Source organism: Typopeltis vanoorti, chromosome 2 (genome assembly GCF_054136105.1).
Source record: "Typopeltis vanoorti isolate ZY-2024b chromosome 2, IOZ_Tvanoo_1.0, whole genome shotgun sequence".
Taxonomy (NCBI): Eukaryota; Metazoa; Arthropoda; class Arachnida; order Uropygi; family Thelyphonidae; genus Typopeltis; species Typopeltis vanoorti.
Window position 1 is genome coordinate 95,973,105 of NC_143550.1, and position 20,188 is coordinate 95,993,292.

The 20,188-nt window shown below is 36.8% G+C and overlaps 1 protein-coding gene across 1 annotated transcript in view; it reads right to left on the bottom strand.

Moving 5' to 3' along the window:
• The window catches only part of LOC150109273 (dolichyl-diphosphooligosaccharide--protein glycosyltransferase subunit 1), a 156,357-nt gene extending 137,682 nt beyond the window's left edge, over positions 1 to 18,675 (bottom strand). Inside the window, exon 1 of the mRNA XM_090406891.1 lies at positions 18,342 to 18,675. Within this exon, the coding sequence (XP_090263017.1) occupies positions 18,342 to 18,587 (246 nt within the window). The 5' untranslated portion in view covers positions 18,588 to 18,675. The remainder of the gene's footprint in view (positions 1 to 18,341) is intronic.
• Between the last annotated feature and the right edge of the window lie 1,513 nt (positions 18,676 to 20,188).

Sequence of the window (20,188 nt, forward strand, 5' to 3'; positions counted from 1 at the left end):
TGCTTGCGTAAAAAAAAATCAGACCTTCCACTTTAAGATTTAAAAACATTGTCTGCACAAACACCCTTGATAGGACTGGATGGAATTATGGCAAGCATCTGAAACTAAGACAATGCTAATCTTACTAATGAAATAAACAGCCAAAAGGCTTCACTTCGGCGATGTAAAAATTATTTAAATTAAGGGGATATTTAATCCCACATTATTTCAAAGCCGAATAAGAAACTCTAAGATAGAAATCAAAGAGTTTCATGCCAAATATATATATATAGCAAGCCATAAAAGTTCGCGAGTCCAAGCATAAGCAAATACCTGGGTAGTACAATACCGGGCAACTCGTAGTAAAGGTGGATAAAGCTATTCTTAGTATTAACCCTAATGTAAAACTCATCCCCTAGGAGATGCATGTTGTTTTACTTTAAGGGAGATAGGTCACTACCCAGACCGGTTTCAACCTTTATTGAGGTCTCATCAGTGAGTAGGAGACCAATAAAACCAAGATTGTAGTGATAATAGCTTTACTACTTTATGGTACAAGTTGTTAAAGAGGTGCACAAATAAATTAATGAAATAAAGAGCCAAAAGCTTCACTTTGGCGATGTAAAAATTATTTAAATTAAGGGGATATTTAATCCCACATTATTTCAAAGCCGAATAAGAGACTCTAAGATAGAAATCAGAGAGTTCCATGCCGAACATATATAGAAAGCCATAAGTTCAGCGAGTCCAAGCATAAGCAAATGCCTGGGTAGTACAATACTAGGCAACTCGTAGTAAAGGTGGATAAAGCTAGGATCACTATTCTTAGTATTCACCCTAATGTAAAACTCATCTCCTAGGACAGTGGTGGCGAACCTTTTTATGTGCATATGCCAAAAATCTGCAAATCGGGTTGCTGACGTGGCGACATGTGCCAAAAATTTACCAATAGACTTGCTGATTTCCCAGGCAGTTTTCAATAGCGGAAAATTAATCTAACTTAATTAATTTATTTATAAATAATATTTTATTTATAATTTTATAAATATTTTATTCGTAATATTTATTTATATATAAATTTATAATATTATTTAGTGTATTGATTATTGTATTATTAAATTGATTTTAATGATGAGGGTTTGAAAAAAAAAAAAAAAAAAATGGTAATGAGAAAAATATTTATGCATTGTAACTCACCATAGAAGTCAGCTGAGCAGGGAAAGCAGCAAGGATATCAACTTGTCGGTGAAATGCTTACCGTATTTACTCGAATATAATTTGTCCGCGCATATAACTCGCACCCCTGATTTTACTTCATGAAAAAAAGGCATTAAAAACTTTTGCATATATCTCGCACATGAAAAATGTTTGAACATTGGAACTTTTTTCACTTGGTTAGACTATAAATTATATATTTAGTTTAATAATTTATCCAAGTGTAAGCAAACTTTGTTTGCTTACACTTGGATAAATGTAAGGACTGACTTGGACTGACTTCACATCACTTGCCTTGGTATCCATAATGCAAAGTATATCTCCTTGCGGACATGTATAATGCTATGCATAATGGGAAGGATCACTACCCAGACCGGTTTCGACCTTTAGTGAGGTCACTTCAATGGGAGCCAGACCAAGAGGTGATACCAAGGTTGAAGTAATGCAGAAATTATCTTTTATTATTATTATTATTATTTGTCACCTCCAGGGAGTCCAAGGACTCATCGAGGGAGGTGTCTTCTGAAAGGTTCTCGGCCTAACAATGAAAAAACGAATTTATAATTTCAACATAATATCCCTTAAGCCTAATACATTTATTCCAGCGATGCTCCAGCACCATTATCCCGTCCCTATAGTAGTTCTCAGGAAGATCTGCAAAATACCCATCTACAGCAGCAATCACCTCTTGACTCGAAGAAAAACGCTGAACAGCGAGGAATAGTTTTAGTTTTGGGAAGAGATAGAAGTCCAAATGAGCCAAATCTAGGGAATATGGCAGATGTTCCAACAGTTCGTAGTGCAGATCACTTAATTTTCCTATTGCCAAAACACTTTTGTGGGCAGATGCACTGTCCTGATGAAAGATGATTTTTTTCTTCTACAAACCAGGTCTTTTCTCACGAATTTTTTCCGTCTAGTCTGGTTAAAAGATCGGAATAATATTCCCTGGTTATTCTTTTACACTTTCCAAGATAATTAATAAACAAAATGCCTTTAGCATCCCAAAATACCGATGCCATGACCTTTCCTGCTGATGAAACTGACTTTGTCTTCTTTGGTGCTGAACAATTGGCTTCTGTCCACTGTTTCGACTGCTGTTTTTGGATTCTGCTGTGCAATTGTGGATCTAAGTCTCATCCATCGTAATAAATCGATGCACAAAATCAGTTTTATTCTTGTTAAAATGCTCCAAGCACTTCAGAGATTTTCATGCGAGTGCATTTTTGATCTGTGTGGCACCCATCTTGCACAAAGCTTTTTCATTTGCAATTCTTCATGGAAAATGTATCCTACACATACTTTTGAAATGCCTATGGTCTCAGCAATTTCACGCACTTTGACTTTCCGGGTCATCTAATATCATAGTGTGCACTTGATCAATGATTTCTGTGGTTGTTACACTTTTCGACGTACTTCACTTAGATCATCTTCAAGGCTGGTTCGGCCACTTTTAAACTTGGCAGCCCATTTCTTAATTGTCGAAAATGAAAGAGAAGAGTGCCGGTAAACTTTTATGAACTTCAAATGAACTTCTTTTACAAAAAGAATTTTATAACCACACGAGACTCAATTTTATCCAATTAAAGATACAGACAACACTTTTGCTTCAGACAGCTGTATAAAACAAACTGCTTGATAGAATGACTTACAATTTCACATTAATGTTTATGACAGATGGACCAACTTAGAAAATAAATATCGTGCCGATAATGTTGTCATCTATAGTCGAGGCCGAGAACTTTTCAGACCACCCACATATTTAATTTAATCCTTTATACAAAGTGTAAGCAAACAAAGTTTGTGCCTGAAGTATCTTCAGGACAGGCAACTCGTGGCAATGGTAGACTGACTTCACATCACTTGCCTTAGTATCCATAATGCAAAGCACATGTCCTTGCAGACATGTATAATGCTATGCATAATGGGAAGGATCACTACCCAGACCGATTTCGACCTTTATTAAGGTCTCTTCAGTGGGAGCCAGACCCAGAGGTGATATCAAGGTTGAAATAATGCAGAAGTCATATTTTCACGTCTTATTATAGAATAACTCTGGATTAGAGAAAGATTTTGGAAGTGTGACACCTTTTGGCAACTGGTATAGGAAAATATGACTTCTGCATTACTTCAACCTTGGTATCACCTCTGGGTCTGGCTCCCACTGATGATACCTCAATAAAGGTCGAAACCGGTCTGGGTAGTGACCCTTTCCATTATGCATAGCATTATACATGTCCGCTAGGAGATCATCATCAAATTCCTGCCATGTACCCTCAAGGGGTGTACAGGATATGATAGTACTACATGAAAAAAATTACATCATTACTGACTTCCTATCTACAATTTTCCTCCAAATCAGTCTGTTACTTGTCAAGACTCCAACATTATCAGATCTTATATTTCTATCGTCTAAGGTACTTTGTGCTTTGCATTATGGGACACTAAGGCAAGTGATGTGAAGTCAGTCTACATTTGCCACGAGATGCCCCAGTCCTGAAGTCAGGTGCAAAATTTGTTTGCTTACACTTGGATAAAGGATTAAACTAAATATATAATTTAATTTTTGAGCATGTTCACGTCAAGGTGATAGCAACTCGCTCCCTGCGGTTAACAACACGCCCTCCCCAACAGCCATTATACTGCAGATGCAAGAAAAACAAGTAGTTTTATTGTATCCCGGAATAAGGTACAGAGCCTTTTGCGGTCTATGTAATATATTTATCAAGAAACAGTGCAATTACAGATAGCTGGAATAAAAACGTCGCTAACTAATGAATCAAATGTCCTCACAGAAACTATGCTGTATAGACTCAAGCAAAACCATATGTTGCACCAGAAACACAGAATCTAACTAAAAACTATTGTCCAATTTTTCAATTACATAAAATAAGTGTTTATTTTATTACATTTGAAATTCTCTATGTCATTATGACAGATCACACAGGCTAACTTCAAATAAAATTCTGCCATGAATTGAAACATGCTATATAATGCGTGTGTGAGTTCATCTGCCAGCTCAAATAAGCAGCAATAAAATTCAACCCAGGGTTGAAACTTACACATCTCATAGCTGCTCACTCGCGTAAAACAAAATTTAACTTGTACGTATTGTAACAATTTAAAAAAAGGCTGAATAATTTATAAGCTTATATAAGGATATCACCTGTAAATCGTTGGTGTGCCAGCAAAATTCTCGGAAGTGCCACCACTGGCACGCATGCCATAGGTTCACCATCTGTGCTCTAGTGGATGTATGCTGTTTTACATTAAGGGAGATAGGTCACTACCCAGACTGGTTTCAACCTTTATTGAGGTCTCATCAGTGAGTAGGTAGACCAATAAATACCAAGATTGTAGTGATAATAGCTTTAATACTTTACAGTACAAATTGTTAAAGAGATGCACAAATAAATTAATGAAATAAAGAGCCAAAAGGCTTCACTTCAGCGATATATCTATATTGGTGCTAATCTTACTAATTTTATGTTCTACAGACAGTCTGTTTTGTAGAAAACAAACTCCACCACCTTTGCATGAGATGGCTAAATCACCGTCTAGTAAAAAGCTCTTATAAATGTTCCTCAATGTCCCATAGAACATTGAGGAACTCTAGAAATGTTGGCAAACAGTCCCAAAGGAACTTTTGATGTTATGTCAAAACCCATCTTATTCTCGAATTACAGTTACAAATTTCAAGGATACTTGGAAAATCATGAGCGCATAAGTGCCTGTCAGTTCTGTTTATTTTGTATATTTCCATTTTTATCTGCCATCTTTATAAAAATTATGCTGAAATGCAGCTATTTTAGTAGAACCTTTAGTGAAAATAAATTATTTCAGTTGTACCATAATAGAACAAATATTTTCATTTGTTCTATTGATTCTGCATCATGAAGAATGCGGTTGATATTTTCCATATTCTTCCTATTTTCATAGATTGTCGTTTAATGCCGAATTCTCATGTGAAATTTGTTATAGCAGTTATTCCATTTAGTTTAAGAAAATTCTAGTTTTACTTAAGAGTAATATCATCTTCATCAAGCATCAGGTTTAATGTCACTTCTTCTCAAGTTATGCATATTGATGCTGAATTTTTTTTTTTTTTTTTATATGTATCACATCATACATACAGGTCTGTCACTTCTCAAGTTATGCATACTGATGCTGAAATTTTTTTTACATGTATCACATCACGCATACAGGTCTGATGTTACATCAAATCACCCCCCCCACCTGCAATGTTAACTTCTAACTTTCAACTTCAGTAAAGCTTTTATACTGCTCTCTAGGTTTTTTCCATATTCATCACATTGTAGAGCTTTTGAATAGTATTTCTCTTGGTAGATGCTTTTTCCATATCTAAAAAACTTAAATACAGATTTCTGTTATATTTTCATGCTTTCTGGACTATTTTGCTTCAAGTAAAAATCTTCTCATGAGGGTCCATTGGCATAAACCCAGCTTGTTCTTCCAGGTTCTATAACATATCACCCCACCACGTTCTGTCACTATCTCAATTAAGAAACACTTGAAGTAGTTACACCAGACATCCAGAATATCTATCTTCAGTTTTTATGACCTTTATATCAGCCTCCTTTTACAATACTCTTTCCTCTATTTCTAGGCTTGTTTTCAATAGCATTCTACTACCTTCCTGATATTTATCTTCTATCAGTATTACAAGTCTCCATGGAGTACAAAGATTCATTGTAAAAAGCTGAAAACTCAAAAACCATAAATATGACATACCTTGATTGAATCCAATGTTAGAACAATGAACTCCAATAATACATCCCACTCATTCATCATCTGCCAAGCAAAAAATATCCTTTTCGCTTCCTTAATCACATAATCTATATATAATTTCCAGAGATGGTCTCTTGTTCTATCTTCCATTATCCTATGCAATAATTCCCCTGAATCTATTTGACAAGCTCTCTCACCAACTTATATATCTGAATCATATCACTCCTATTAGCTGAGCTCTGACCACATTCTCTCAGTCTACCCTAATCCTCAATATTCCACTCTTCACAATATTTGCCACCACACTATCTCCAGTGTTTTGGAAATAGTGTGGTGCCATTATAGCCAGGTGATCAGATCTATGCATGGAAATGTAATTAATTAATACCTTGTACAGTGGAATTATTGCCTCATCTATACATGTTGGCATTCTTCTTACTAAATTCTTCAACAACTTTTGTTTAGCTATTTACATTGTTTTCTTATTATTTTCTCGGTGTTCTCTAAGGGCATGTGCTGACCTATTTGCTGGAACCCTTCAATACGTGTTCTTTTTTTCAGGACTATCTCTAACTTCTTGAATCCACTAGGAAGTTCAACCTTTTCTATTTTTGAAAATATCTTTAATCACATGCTTCCCTGACTACATCAATCAACAGTTTCTTCACTTTACCGAGTAGATTCCATGTTTTAGTTTTTGTTTGTTTTCAAACTTGAATATTTTCTTGAATAACGTGTACTATTTGAGTCTCCAGTTCATTTCTGAAAGCTGCTTTGTATATATACTGCTCAAACCTAAGGGTGATCAATTCCATTTCAAATCCTCTATATACTCCAGTATTCTGAATCAGTATAGAGATATAAACAATAATATTTATTTATAATTATCAACAATAATAGTCAATTACTGTTTTGTCAACAACAATCTCTCTTGTGTCTTTTCTCCATGTGAATATATTCACCTGTATGATGGGTTAGATTAGGTTGTTTTGTATTACATGCAAAGCAACTAAGACTATAATGCCAGTATGCATTAATTAACTGCATAGTTTGCTGGCCAGTTTGTATATTTTGCAAAAAGAAAAAGCTCAGTTTCTGTGAGAGAAAAAGACTGCCACTTCTATATGCTAAATCTGTTGAAAATCTCTCATAAAGGTTCATTGTATCTTATACAGGATTTGATCTTGGGTCTTTCTGACCAACAGACAGATGCAGTTGCTGACTTAGCTATAGAGACTTATTGGAACATGGTATTAGAGATGACTAACCCATATTAGAAACATAAATCCAGCAGCAACATTATTTACTTTGCTCTTTTCTCCAAAATTCCTTATGTCTGATATTCACTTCATACTCTGCTGTTTAGATCTTCCACAAGGACCACCTTTTTCTTTAGGTAAGCTGCCTCCAATGAACCTGTCACCTCGCTAAAGCACAAACCCATGCTGTCCATCACAGGGAATATTGTTATCATCAACCTAATTCTATACCCTGGTCCTCCCTAGGCTCTCTAACACTTTCACCATAACTCCAGATAAACAGTCAATTGAAGAGGGCAAAATTGTTCTGCTTCATCCCCTTTATGAAGAGGAATTTTACCCTCTTTTCACTCCTTTGGAACTTGGGAAAATCCGATTCATGTTGTTAAGGCTGTTGTTAACTCCCTGGACATTTTCTCAAGACAAATGGTGATATACACTAGGTGATGAGTGTTAGACACTAGTCATTGTGTGGGCTGTGACAAGAAAATCTCATATTTAACATGTGGCGATGTTGTCTAATTTGTAGACTAAGTGTGGAACATGTGTTTAGGTAAATTTCTTAGGTAGTATTGCATTAAATTCATTGTTCTTGTAAGCATGCTGATGCAAAATGGCAGAAAGGGAGATTGTTGCATAGGTTGGCTCAAAAGACAAGTAAATGGCACGGATTTTTCAAATATGGTATGGTGCCATGAATGTAATATGTATGTGTGGGAAGATGTTATGGATGTTTATGGAGAGGCTGAATAAGAGAAAAGAGTGAGTATGGATATGTAGGAAGTGCGATATTCTGATTGACCATGATGCTTATTTAAATGAGAAAGGGGCATGGCATCGTAGCTGAGGATGTGATAGCAAGGAAAAGAGTCAAATGACAATAAGGTGGGCGATAATGATATAAAACAGAGTGCAATTAACAGTAATGTGGCGAGCAAATGCAAATCAAACTTTTGTGACTGATGATAAAATAGTGAGAGTAAGCAATAGTAAAAAAGTGATGCAAGATTTGAAAGCTGAGTTGGTGAAGATGATGCAACACATGAAGCAGATGGAGAGTGAAATAAAGAGAATTGTAGCTATGTAAAGAAGAGCCAAGATGGAAAGGAATGATGTTGGAACAAAAAAGATAATGAAAGACTCACGAGTGATGACATTGTAAAGAAGATGCACAAAGGTTTGTTTTCCAGGAAGTAAAATCAATAGTGACTGAAGCATTGGATATGAGGAGTAAGCAATCAAGAGTTGGCAGTTATAGTAGGGAAAATTGACTTGACTGAGAACAAGGAGAATGTAAAACTGGATATCAGGAGGTTGTTGAGAAGGATAAAAGATAACGCGATAGGAAAGTTAATCAGTATGATGCCAGGTAAGACAGTGATGAGACAGAGAGCATGTATTATGAATATGTTAGCAGAAATATGTGAAGAGAAAGGGGTGCAGTTTGTTAATGTGTGGAATGGGTTTGAAGGACAATTAAACTGTATAAGGGTTAAAGACTGAATTTGGTTTTGGTGTGAGTCATTTGGAGAGATTACAGCTGGAAGGAAGAGTAATGAGTACAGAGAATGAATTAGAGCAAGTAAGAAGGGATAGAAGTGCTGCTTATGAATGGATAAGTGGGTAGCATAAGTGTAGAGAATGAGAGAACAAGTGTGCAAGGGAAACAGAGAGACTAAGGGTGGACAGCATGAGAAAGGTTGATGCTCAAAGAGGAGGTGAACATGTGTATAAACAAGAAGGGAATGGGATGGCTTGGGATGCAGGGAGAACAGTTGTATTTGAAGGTTCTGGAATGAGTAAGGAGAAAAAAAAAAGAAAATTACTCGAGAAAGGTATGGAGAAGTTGCATCTGATAAGTGTTGGTGAAACTTGTTATAGATCCAGGAATGAGTTATATGTGTGTATGCAAATGCACATCAGAAACAAAGGAAGGGAAATGGTTGCGATGAGTGAAACACAGCTGGAAGAGGATGACATTCTGAAAGGAATAGAGATGGAAGGGTATAATGTATTTTATGAAAATAAAATGGATAAAAAATGGAGGTAGAGTGCTACTGATGATATAAAAAGAGATATATCCATACCAGGAAGAGATGAAGCTGGGGAAATAGTAGAAATGGTTTTGAGGAGGTATGGTGTGAGATAGAGGTGAATAGAATGAAACACTTCAATGTTGCTATAGACTTGATAATGTGGAGGGCACTGGCCATGAAATGTAAACAGCCTGGAAAGAAGTTAACACGTTCGCTGCCATGCTACTTCGGCATAGTCTGTTCCCGTACGCCGAGCAATTTCACTTCTTCAAGGTCAGTACAGTAATCTCGTTGCCGGCGGTAAGCGTGATACGAGTATATACTCGTAGTTGGCTTGTGCAGAGCATATACCATCTATGAGAATACACAGTTTTGATGCTAGCTCCACAAGTCAAGCATTTTCACTTCTTCAAGGTCAGTAAGTAATATCGTTGCCGGCGGTAAGCGTCATACGAGTATACTCGTAGCTGGCTTGTGTAGCTGGTTTACCAACTACGAGTATACTTGTAGTTGGCAGCGAACGTGTTAATGGACAACTGCATGGGCAAGGTGGGCATTGTTCCAAGTAACAAGTCACGTGTTTGTAGCTGGCATAAATTGGAGGAATATAAAATTCCGAAGTAGTGCAACAAGTCCAGGGGAAATGGCTGTGAGAAGGGAACTGATGGAGTTTGAAAGAGGTGTTGTGATACGATGCAACGTTGCAGGCCTATTTGTTTGGCAAACTGTTGATAAATTGGGCCATCCCAGGTTAAACAATCAGTGATACCATACTGAGATGAAAGTGCAGGGAGTCATCTATGCTACCCACAGTGAACAATCCACCACACTTACTGAAAGTGACCATAGAGTGCTACAAAGGATATATGTAAAAACCACCATTTGTCAGCCAACACACTGAATATGGAAGCTTGGAAAGCTATGTTACAGAGCAAAGAATCACGTCACACTATACTCTCTACCGAGAAGATGGATAAGTGTGGGTGAGATAGATGACTGGTGAACATCTCTTACTAGTGTGTGTAACCTCAACTATGCAACTCAGAGGTGGCAGTGTGATGGTATGATCCTGTTTTTCCTGGTATGGCCTCAAACCTTTGTTTATGGTGCCACAAACATTGAACTCTAAGAGGTATTTGATCATTCTGGGCAGAATTGGCCATTGTCTCTTTCAGCTAGGCAACGCACCATGTTATACGGCCGATGCTGCAACTGTGTGGTTTGTGGACATGTATGTCACCACACAGTCCTGATCTTGATCCTAATGAACATCTGTGAGATAAACTGGACCATCAGGTGAGGTCCAGGGACATCCACCCCCGACAACAGTCCAGAACATCATTACATGCCTACAAGAAAAATGGTAAAAAATTCCAATTGATCACTATCGTATGCTTGTAGAGAGTATGCCTCATAGGACTGTGCAATTATCACAGTGAAAGGAGGTCCTATATCTTATTATGATAGGCACCATGGCTGTTTGTTCCTCACACTATGGCATCTATTGACTTCCAATGATTTTAATTATGACAATATAGATTAGGATGACAAGATAACTGGAAGTAAAGAAGATGATTTGCTTGAGATTTTGTGAGACAACTACCTCAGACAGTATGTAACAGAGGATATATAAGGATTGAGTGTCTTGGATTTGATCATCTAATCAGAGGATATCATAAATGAGGTGTCAAATTTCCCTCCAGTTGGTGAGTAACCATGAAGTGATTATCTGGGTCATTGCCAGCCATGTGAGGACTTCTGTGAAACTACAAGGCTGATTAAGTGAGGCTCAAAAGACAGCTTGCAGGTGTAGCATGGTATGAGCAGTTGGTTGGAAAGGAGATTAATGATGTTGGGCCCTATTCAAGAACTATCTAGCAGAAACAATGTCTAAATATATCCAAGGTTCTGAAGGTTAAATAAGATAGATATGAAATGAATGAACGAGGTGATTAAACATGCAATACAGAGAAAGAAGGCATTATGGAGGCAACATAAGGTAATAATCCCATGAGGAGTACAAAGAACAAACAAGGAGGTAACAGTTGGTGGGAGTAGAAAAGTTGAGGGAGTTCTTTCAATATGTAACCTAGGGAGTTCTTTCAATATGTAACCAGAAAACAAAAATTAGCTTTATTCCAAAGGATCCTGTAACGGATATACAGGGTCCTGAGTGGCTGTAGTGGTGAAATCGGATGTAATCCTGGTGCTCTGATATACGGATGTTGGCTGTCCTACCTGTTTCTCCATAATAAGAAAGGTTGCAGCTTCAGGGGAAAAGAAAAAAAAAGTCACATTACTCCACAAAAGCAAATTCAAGTTCGAGAGACTTTTCCTCCAATCCAATGAAGTTCTCACCAACTATCCCAACCTAAACAAATATGGCTGTATCAGACTCACCCCCCCTCCCATCAGCAAACAGTCAGCACAACAACCAAGAACACCTAACTGAATCCAATAGGTGGTATAATTGTAGGACTCTAGGTCTTCCTTTATCTCTCTGGTTTTTTCATCTTTGTTACTGAAGTGTGCCTGCATGCATGTGTTTAATACAAGTATATTAATCCCTTATGATGCCAATTTGACTTCAGAAAAAAAAAAAAAAAAAAGGATTATAAATAAATAAATAATTTTATTAATAAATAGGTTGTTAATTTCCTTAAACAATATATGATGCAGGAGACTCAACATATAAGCTAAACATTAGGATAAGGAAGAGAAAGAATGGGCAAGAATAAAAATACTTTCAGTACTATAAAATGGATTATGAATAATTTACATCTGTGATATTATATGCGTGCGTGTGTTATAAGTACATGGGGGGGGGGGTAGAGTGAAGAATACGTGATCCTATAACCTCTCCAGTTTCATATTTGCATTTATGATTGGCATAATTAAAAAGAAAACAAAAAACTTATGAATAGATGGAAAGGAATTTGTTTGCGAATATAAATCACTAACCAATAAGAAATAATGACTATGCATTGCTAGCTTAGTAAATAATTATAAGGAGGGACTTATCCTATGATCTAATAATGTGTGGTTTGTGTGGGTGTGACAGGAATACATGTGGGTTGATGGAGGAGCAAATCATCTTGTACAATTTATTGTGCTTATGTGTATTTCTTTCTTTTTTTATATATTTCACTTTATTTTCTGATAATTCTTTTATTTACTAAAAATTATTATTTTTTTACATAGTTGTATAATATATACATAAATAATTTCGTTCTTAATAAACTTAATTTTTGGAATTCACTTGTCTACCTGGAGTTTCACAATCCTGAGTTGTACATAAGCAATGATCTGCATATCTGTTAGTTTCTCTTACCATAAATTCCATTAGGTCATCAGTTAGAAATGCAGAGTGCAGTGCAGAAGGATTTTCCACTGTACTCCTGAACTGATACTCCCACTTTTTTTTACCAGATTCCATTAATTTGAAACTGAAAATTCAGAAATTACTTTGTGAAATTCCTCTTCAGATGGGGAAGAGGAAGACTTTGAATACTGGCAGTCTTTCCATTACTTTTTTGGAAAGGTTTCCATAAAGGTATTTGTATTTGGTTTCCAGTCTCTGGCTGGAAACCAAAGTTTCCAGCCAGAGACTGGAAACTTTGGTTTAAATATTCTCTTTGGGTCCATCCTATTGACATGGTGATTCCTTTTTTATCAATATGTTTATGGGTTGTAATTGACATTCTTCATAATACAGTTTGATTAATTAGGAATTAATCGAAGATTTAAACAGATCTGATGAAAGGCATTAGATCTGTTTAAATTTCAACAGATTTAAATAAAAAAATTCACCGTTCTCTTTATATAAATGTTCCATAAATCTACTACGTAAGTCTTAATGGAACTTCAGAATTATGGATCTTTGTGTTATTTATAACCTTCACTTCAACTATTAGGAGCTGTTTAGATTTTAAATATAAATTTGTGATATTTGATAGTATGATCAGCTTAGATCACGATATCTAACTATCTCTTTTCGCTAACATTCCTCTGACAGACACTAATGATTTATTTAAACAAGATTTTCCTCCTGATATGTTTCAACTTCTGGTTATTTTAGTGTTCAAGATAAATTACATCAGTAGATTGAAAGTACAGCAACAGGAAGTCCTCTTTCTCTTATACTTGCTAACTACTTTCTAGAGAATTTTGAAAATTTTTCTTTAATGACATTTCTCCTAAACCTATAGTATTGTATAGATGTTGACAACTTTGTGATATGGAATGTATGATTTAAAACTTTTTGTCTCAAAAATAAATATCATTCATTCTAGAATTCTGTTAAATCTAGAGGATGGAAGAAAACAATTAGCTAGCCTTTCTAGATTTATTGATTCCTTGTCAACCTGATGATAGTTTACATTTCTCAGAGTTTTTGAAAAGAAATGCATACTGACTGTTATATCCATGATACTTGATACCACCATCCAAATAAATAAAAAAAATCAAAACCATTAAGACCTTGTAACATCATGCTCCTAGTTGAGATTCTACAGCAGACTAACCTTTTCTGCAAAGAAATGAATTATATCAAATCTGCCTTTCTAAAAAATGGTTTCAACAAGTCCTTTATCAACAAGGCATTTAAGTTTTAGGCTTCCAGTCTCTTTGAGAAAGAAATCTCTCAGATTTCTTTCTCCCGTTTATGTTAAAGAGATATCTGGGCATAGTATTAAATTTCTGAGGTCTTCCAACAGTAGTGTCTTTTCACTCTGTTAGGAAGATTTCAACCTTCCTTTTTTTTTAGCCAAAAGACAACCTTCCTCCAACTAACTTTCAGGTGTCTATCTCTTGCACTTTTTTGGCTTCTCGTACTTCAGATAATCAGGTAGATCTGATTCTCTCTCTGCCATGAAAAACAAAAATCCTATATCCAGTACATTTGAACAATTTGGCTTAGCTGAGAATGCCATCTCTGCTAAACCCAGAGATCAGATTCCTAACAAAATATTTATAAAGAAAAAAAATACTTAAATAGATCTGATGACCTTGGGTTATCTCCTCTATGGGAAATACTGTATCACTTCTATTAATTCCATGGGCAAGTGCAAAATCCACTTGCCTGTGGCAAGTGGATATTGCCAGATGGCAAGTAGCTGCAGACTAAACAAAATATATATTTATTTATTTAGTAAAAAATAATTAAAATTTTAAATATCAGGTGTATCTTGATCACTTTCTCCAAGCAAAGGCAGTGTAATTAATAAGTTTAGTTTAATCCTTTATCCAAGTGTGAGCAAACAAAGTTTGCGCCTGAAAGTATCTTCAGGACTGGGGTAAGGTAGTGCAACACCAGGCAACTTGTTGCAAAGGTGAAGAAAGCTGTCATCACTCCTATCCCAGTATCTCCCTAATGCAAGGCACATCTCCTTGCAGATATGTGTAATGCTATGCATTAGGCAAGGGCCACTACCCACACCGGTTTCGACCTTTATTGAGGTCTCGTCAGTGGGAGCCAGGCCCAGTAGTGGAGATACAAAGGCAGAAGCAATGAGAGGTCATCCTAACCTATAGGAGTTGCCAAAGGGTGTGCAACCTTATTATTAAATTACTCCGGATTCAGAGAAAGATGTTGAGAGTTTATTTTTCACTTGGTTAGACATTAATAAGTTTAGTTTAATCCTTTATCCAAGTGTGAGCAAACAAAGATGACATGATCATTAGGCACGAGACCTCAATAAAGGTCGAAACCGGTATGGGTAGTGGCCCTTGCCTAATGCATAGCATTACACATATCCGCAAGGAGATGTGCTTTGCATTAGGGGAGATACTGAGATAGGAGTGATGAGAGCTTTCTTCACCTTTGCAACGAGTTGCCTGGTGTTGCACTACCTTACCCGAGTCCTGAAGATACTTTCAGGCGCAAACTTTGTTTGCTCACACTTGGATAAAGGATTAAAGTAAACTTATTAATGTCTAACCAAGTGAAAAATAAACTCTCAACAAAGGCAGTGTAGCTAGATTGGTTAGTGTTCTCTGATGCAACGATCACATCCTGCACTCTTGATCCTCATGTGCCCTCCATTACATGTTGTCTCAGGTAGTTATCTCTCTCAGGAGCTGTATGATTTCCATTTCCTTCCTATAACCATTCCTCTTCAAATCTCTGTCCCCATAGTTGAAATCCCCCCCATAATAACTACTCAACCTGTACTCATGCTTATTTGCAAGTGCATGTCATCTACATTTTCGCTTATACCTCCTGGATTATAGCAGCAACCAATTACATATTTAGTACTGTTGGTCCCTATAGCTTCAAATGAACTGCCCTCTTAATCCCTGTTTCTGTGAAGTACTTCTACTCTTTTTGGCTTCAACTTCTGTGTCATTAGCAAAACCCCCTCTCCTGTCCTGTTTCTTCTGTTCTCTCTGAAGACACTGCATCCCTTTCATTCTATTCCTATGACCATGTCATCTTCAGTCAACCACATCTCATTAATGCCTATGACTTTTGGGCAAGTTATGCTAATCAATGCCCCAAAGTCCTCAACCTTATTTTGAATACTTCTGGCATTAGTATATGTAAATTGCAATACCCCTTCATCACTGGCCTGGCTGGCGATTGGTACCTACTCTCCAACCAACAGGTCGCAGGTTTGAATCAAGCTGAAGGCATGAATTTTTGTGATTGTCTTATCTTGTGTACTGCTATAACCTTTCATATGGCACAGTATGATCTTTGCTGTCCTTGCATGATTAAAACCATAAATCATCATCTTTCCTTACACCCCACAACTTCCCTTACACCTTGTGTTACTTAGCCCACTAAAGTTCACCTGGGGTGTTACATTTTCCATAGTGATCACTTAATCACATGATTAAGTATCAAGTGTTAATAACTTTTAGGTTGCCTGGATGTACATTCACCTGTATCCAACCCCCCCCCCCCGCCCCCCCAAAAATTCTGGTTTCCTTGACTTTGTACTTAAAAACATTAACTGAACAACACTTCCTAAGGAATCCTGACATCAACTCCGTTTAGACGCAAGCCATCCACCTATATAAATCCTTCCATTAAACTCACTCCACAAGTCCACAAACTACCAATTCCTCCTGCACCATCTGCACACCTGAATATATCAGGATTATAGAAGGTAGATTGTGAGGACAGATCAAGTACCTGCAGTCCATATACTTGCAAACAGAAGACAAGGAGTGATGCAATAAAGGTCTATAAACTTCTGAATGGGATAGAGGATATAATCTGATGAAATTTTTTGTTATATGAAAGATGGATGTTAAGTTTCCATGGAAACTTAACCAAGTTTGTGTACAATTAAGAAAGTGGTAAGAGCTAGATTTTTCTGTGTGTGGTGTCCATGCTATTCGCAGAATTACGCAAGCTCAATTCTGTTAGTGGCACTGTGCACTGCCAACATTCATCTGTTTATCAGCAGAGAGATTTGTCTCTAGCTGTATGGATTAACATGCAATGGAGAAATTATGAGAACCGTGTAGCTGAAATAGCATTTGACATGGGGGTGAGAGTATCGTTCTAATGGACACTTCCTAACACCACAACTTATGTGGCAGGGGTGATAAAAATCAAAGGCACTTCTCCGGCAGAACGTGAACAACACAGAGATATCCTCTTCACAGATGAGAAAATTTTCATCACTAAAGAGTCATTTAACCACAAAAATGATTAGGTATATGCCCCAGATGGTCACACAGCACATGCCATAGCACCCAGGATTCAGAGAGGTCATCACCCCCCCATGTCAGTGATGGTTTGGTTGTGGGGGGGGGACATATCAGGGTATCCAGTTGCAAGAAAGGGATCAATACTTCCACCAAAGTGCATTAAGATACCATACCTGTGGTATGGCCCCTGAACAACATTGTTTGATGGTAGGTAGTAGACATTCAAACAGGACTCAGCACCTGTACACATGGCAAGGACCACACAACAGTGGTTGGAGGCAAATGTGCCCAATCGCATATCACCATCTGATTGGCCATCTGAAAGTCCCGATCAGAATCCGTTGGGCCTCAAATTGTGGTCAGAGCTTGAGAGAGTAGTCTGGAAGAAATGACACCCCCTCCAGGCATTACCAACCTGAAGGTGGATTTGGAGCGAGCAGTGGCAGTGTTTTTGTTAGATGTTGTGAGTGCCACCATCAACATGTGGCCTCAGAGACTTTAGGCATGGATGAAGGCAAAAGGGGAGGATATTCAAACATTGAATACTGCTACATATGCACGTTATAGCATATACAAACCACATGTGGTCTGTACGTGCTAAAAGCTGTTGGAAGTTTAATATTTAATGTATTGGTCACCTTCCATCATACGCTTCTGCCTTAGTGTCACCACCTCTGGGTCTGCCTCCCACTGACAAGACCTCAATAAAGGTCGAAACCAGTCTGGGTAGTGGCCCTTCCCTCAATACATAGCATTATACGTCTGCAAGGACATGTGCTTTGCATGGTGGGAGATACTGAGACAAGGAGTGATGGGAGCTTGGTCCACCTTTGCTCCGAGTTGCACCACCTTGCTTCAGTCGTGAAGATATTTTCAGGCGCAAACTTTGTTTGCTCACACTTGGATAAAGGATTAAACTAAATTTATTATAGTGCTAAAAGCTGTAAATGATTTACTGATAGATTAAAGGTTTATATGCTGTTCAAGTTGTAAGAGCATTTGTAGCTAGACTAGGTAGTATGAATGAATTCAAGAGAAGATATGACAGCTGGTGTGGGTGCTATATGGTTTCTCTCAAACCCTATACGTTTTAGATAATGCTGATTACTCTCCCCATGAGAGGAAATTCCAATCAATGGGGCATGTCCTATCTTCTAACTACACTATGGAATCAACAGCCTAGGAATCTTAGATGGTGCCTGTGTTACTGAACTCCACTGCTTGTAGTTGGTAATCACTATACAGAAAAATGTTAAACACAAAATTTCATAATGGGTGGAAAGGAGGAAAAAAAAAAGCTATCACGTAACTAGTGTATTTTGCACTTTCAAAAGCCATGTGCTTGAATAACAGACAACAGTTTCCAAAATTTTAAAATGCTGTCTCTCTAAATTACTTCATGTGTACAATGCCATAATTATAATAATAATAAGAAACTCACCACGGCTCCTAAATAAGCAAGAAATGGCTTTACTTCGTAATGAACTGCAAAGAGGAAATAAGACACAGGAGATTTGCCGGCGTTTTCTAATGTAATTTTGGTATTAATCTTAACGAGTTGAGAAGCAATATCAATATTTCTCTCGACTTTTGTATTTATTAAGCCAGAATTAAGTACATCTTTATCAGCTGCAAAGCCAGGTTTCAATAAACATATAGCTGCGAAAATTAAATATACGGCAACCATTCTCAACAAAAATATTAACAAACAAAAGTGTAATACTCAAAGATCCTCAATCTCTCCATCCACTTTAGCAACACACGAGTCACAGTGATGAGAAAGATGACGTTGCACGCAACAAAGGCGCCGTTCATTTAGCTATCATTATTTTATATAAATAAAATAAATCCATTATTTAATGTATTAAAATTGCAACAATATTATGTAATGATTTAGATTAAAGATGTAATATGGTTAAAATTACATTCTGCATATTAATTTAATATATTTATATAATTTGACTCTTTTCTTTTCTTTTCTTTTCTTTTTTTTTCTTACTTTACATCCAAGTAGAAAACAGGAACAAAATGAAACTATGAATGTGAAACAATAGAAGTTAGCAATGGTTGAGTATCCAGATAATTTTACCAACCTCCTCAATACTTTCACTGAGCATCTTGACTTTTTTATCCGGATGCTTTATAAGATTCCTAATTTTCATTAAGTTGTACCATCATTTTACACTGTAGTTTAAGCCAAAAAGAATACAATTTGGTCAGCTAATTCCCAATTTGCAAACCCATCTTCGTTCGTTCACTATCCTTGGTGTACGCTGTTTGGTATCTACCTGATTAAGTGATAAAGGTGAGGATTGAACATCAGGTCGAAAGCCTGGGCGGTTCTCCGCATCCCTTTAAAGGCTATGTGGAGGTCACCTCACCGTTATACAGCTTTGATCTTTAAGCACACCAATTGAAAACAATTTTAACTTATGGATCTAAGACCTGGGTTAGAAAAAAAACACTTGACCAATGAATAGAGACCACAGATATGTGGATCTTGAGAAAGATTAGGGGTGTTAACATATGGCATCAATGGCAATATCATATTAAAACGATGATATTAGGAAAGAACTTGCATTGTTAGCATCCAGGATGGGTGATATGATCATTTAAACAGAATGGAAGAGGAAAGATTAGCAAAATAAGTGTTCTCTGCCAGGTTGGCAGGAAAAAGACCCAGAGGAAGACCAAGACATAGGAGGATTGATACAGTAAAAAGTGCCTCAGAAGACAGAAATATAGGATCTAATAATGCTGGAGTCTTGAATGAAAACAGATTGATTTTGGAGGAAAATTGTTGATAAGAAGTCATTAATGATGTATGTTTTTCATGTAGTACTATCATAATATCTCCCTTGAAGGTACATTTCAGGAATTTAATGATGATGATGATGATGAATTTTCATTAAGTACAGTATGAGCATGTGCTTTAGTTTTAGACATCGAGACATACAAAAGAAAACCGAATCAAAGAAACGCTTTCCTTGAAAAACAATACATTCAGCACAGTGCTGTTCATTGAATAAATTAACATTGCATTCAACATTACAAAGAAAGTAATGACACGACATTTAGTATATTGAGCTCACTATAGAGGAAGTTAGGGTATCAGTGTTAGTCGAGGATGGGATGAAGCAACTAATAAAGTGATTGTGACTTATATCTGTCAATTACGTGTATCACCTAGCAGGTTTTGCTGTTTTTAACCAGGCTGGCATAATTAATATAAATAACTTGCTGCCTTCCAAATGTGGGACTCCTTGAAAGGAAAGACAACCTGAGAGT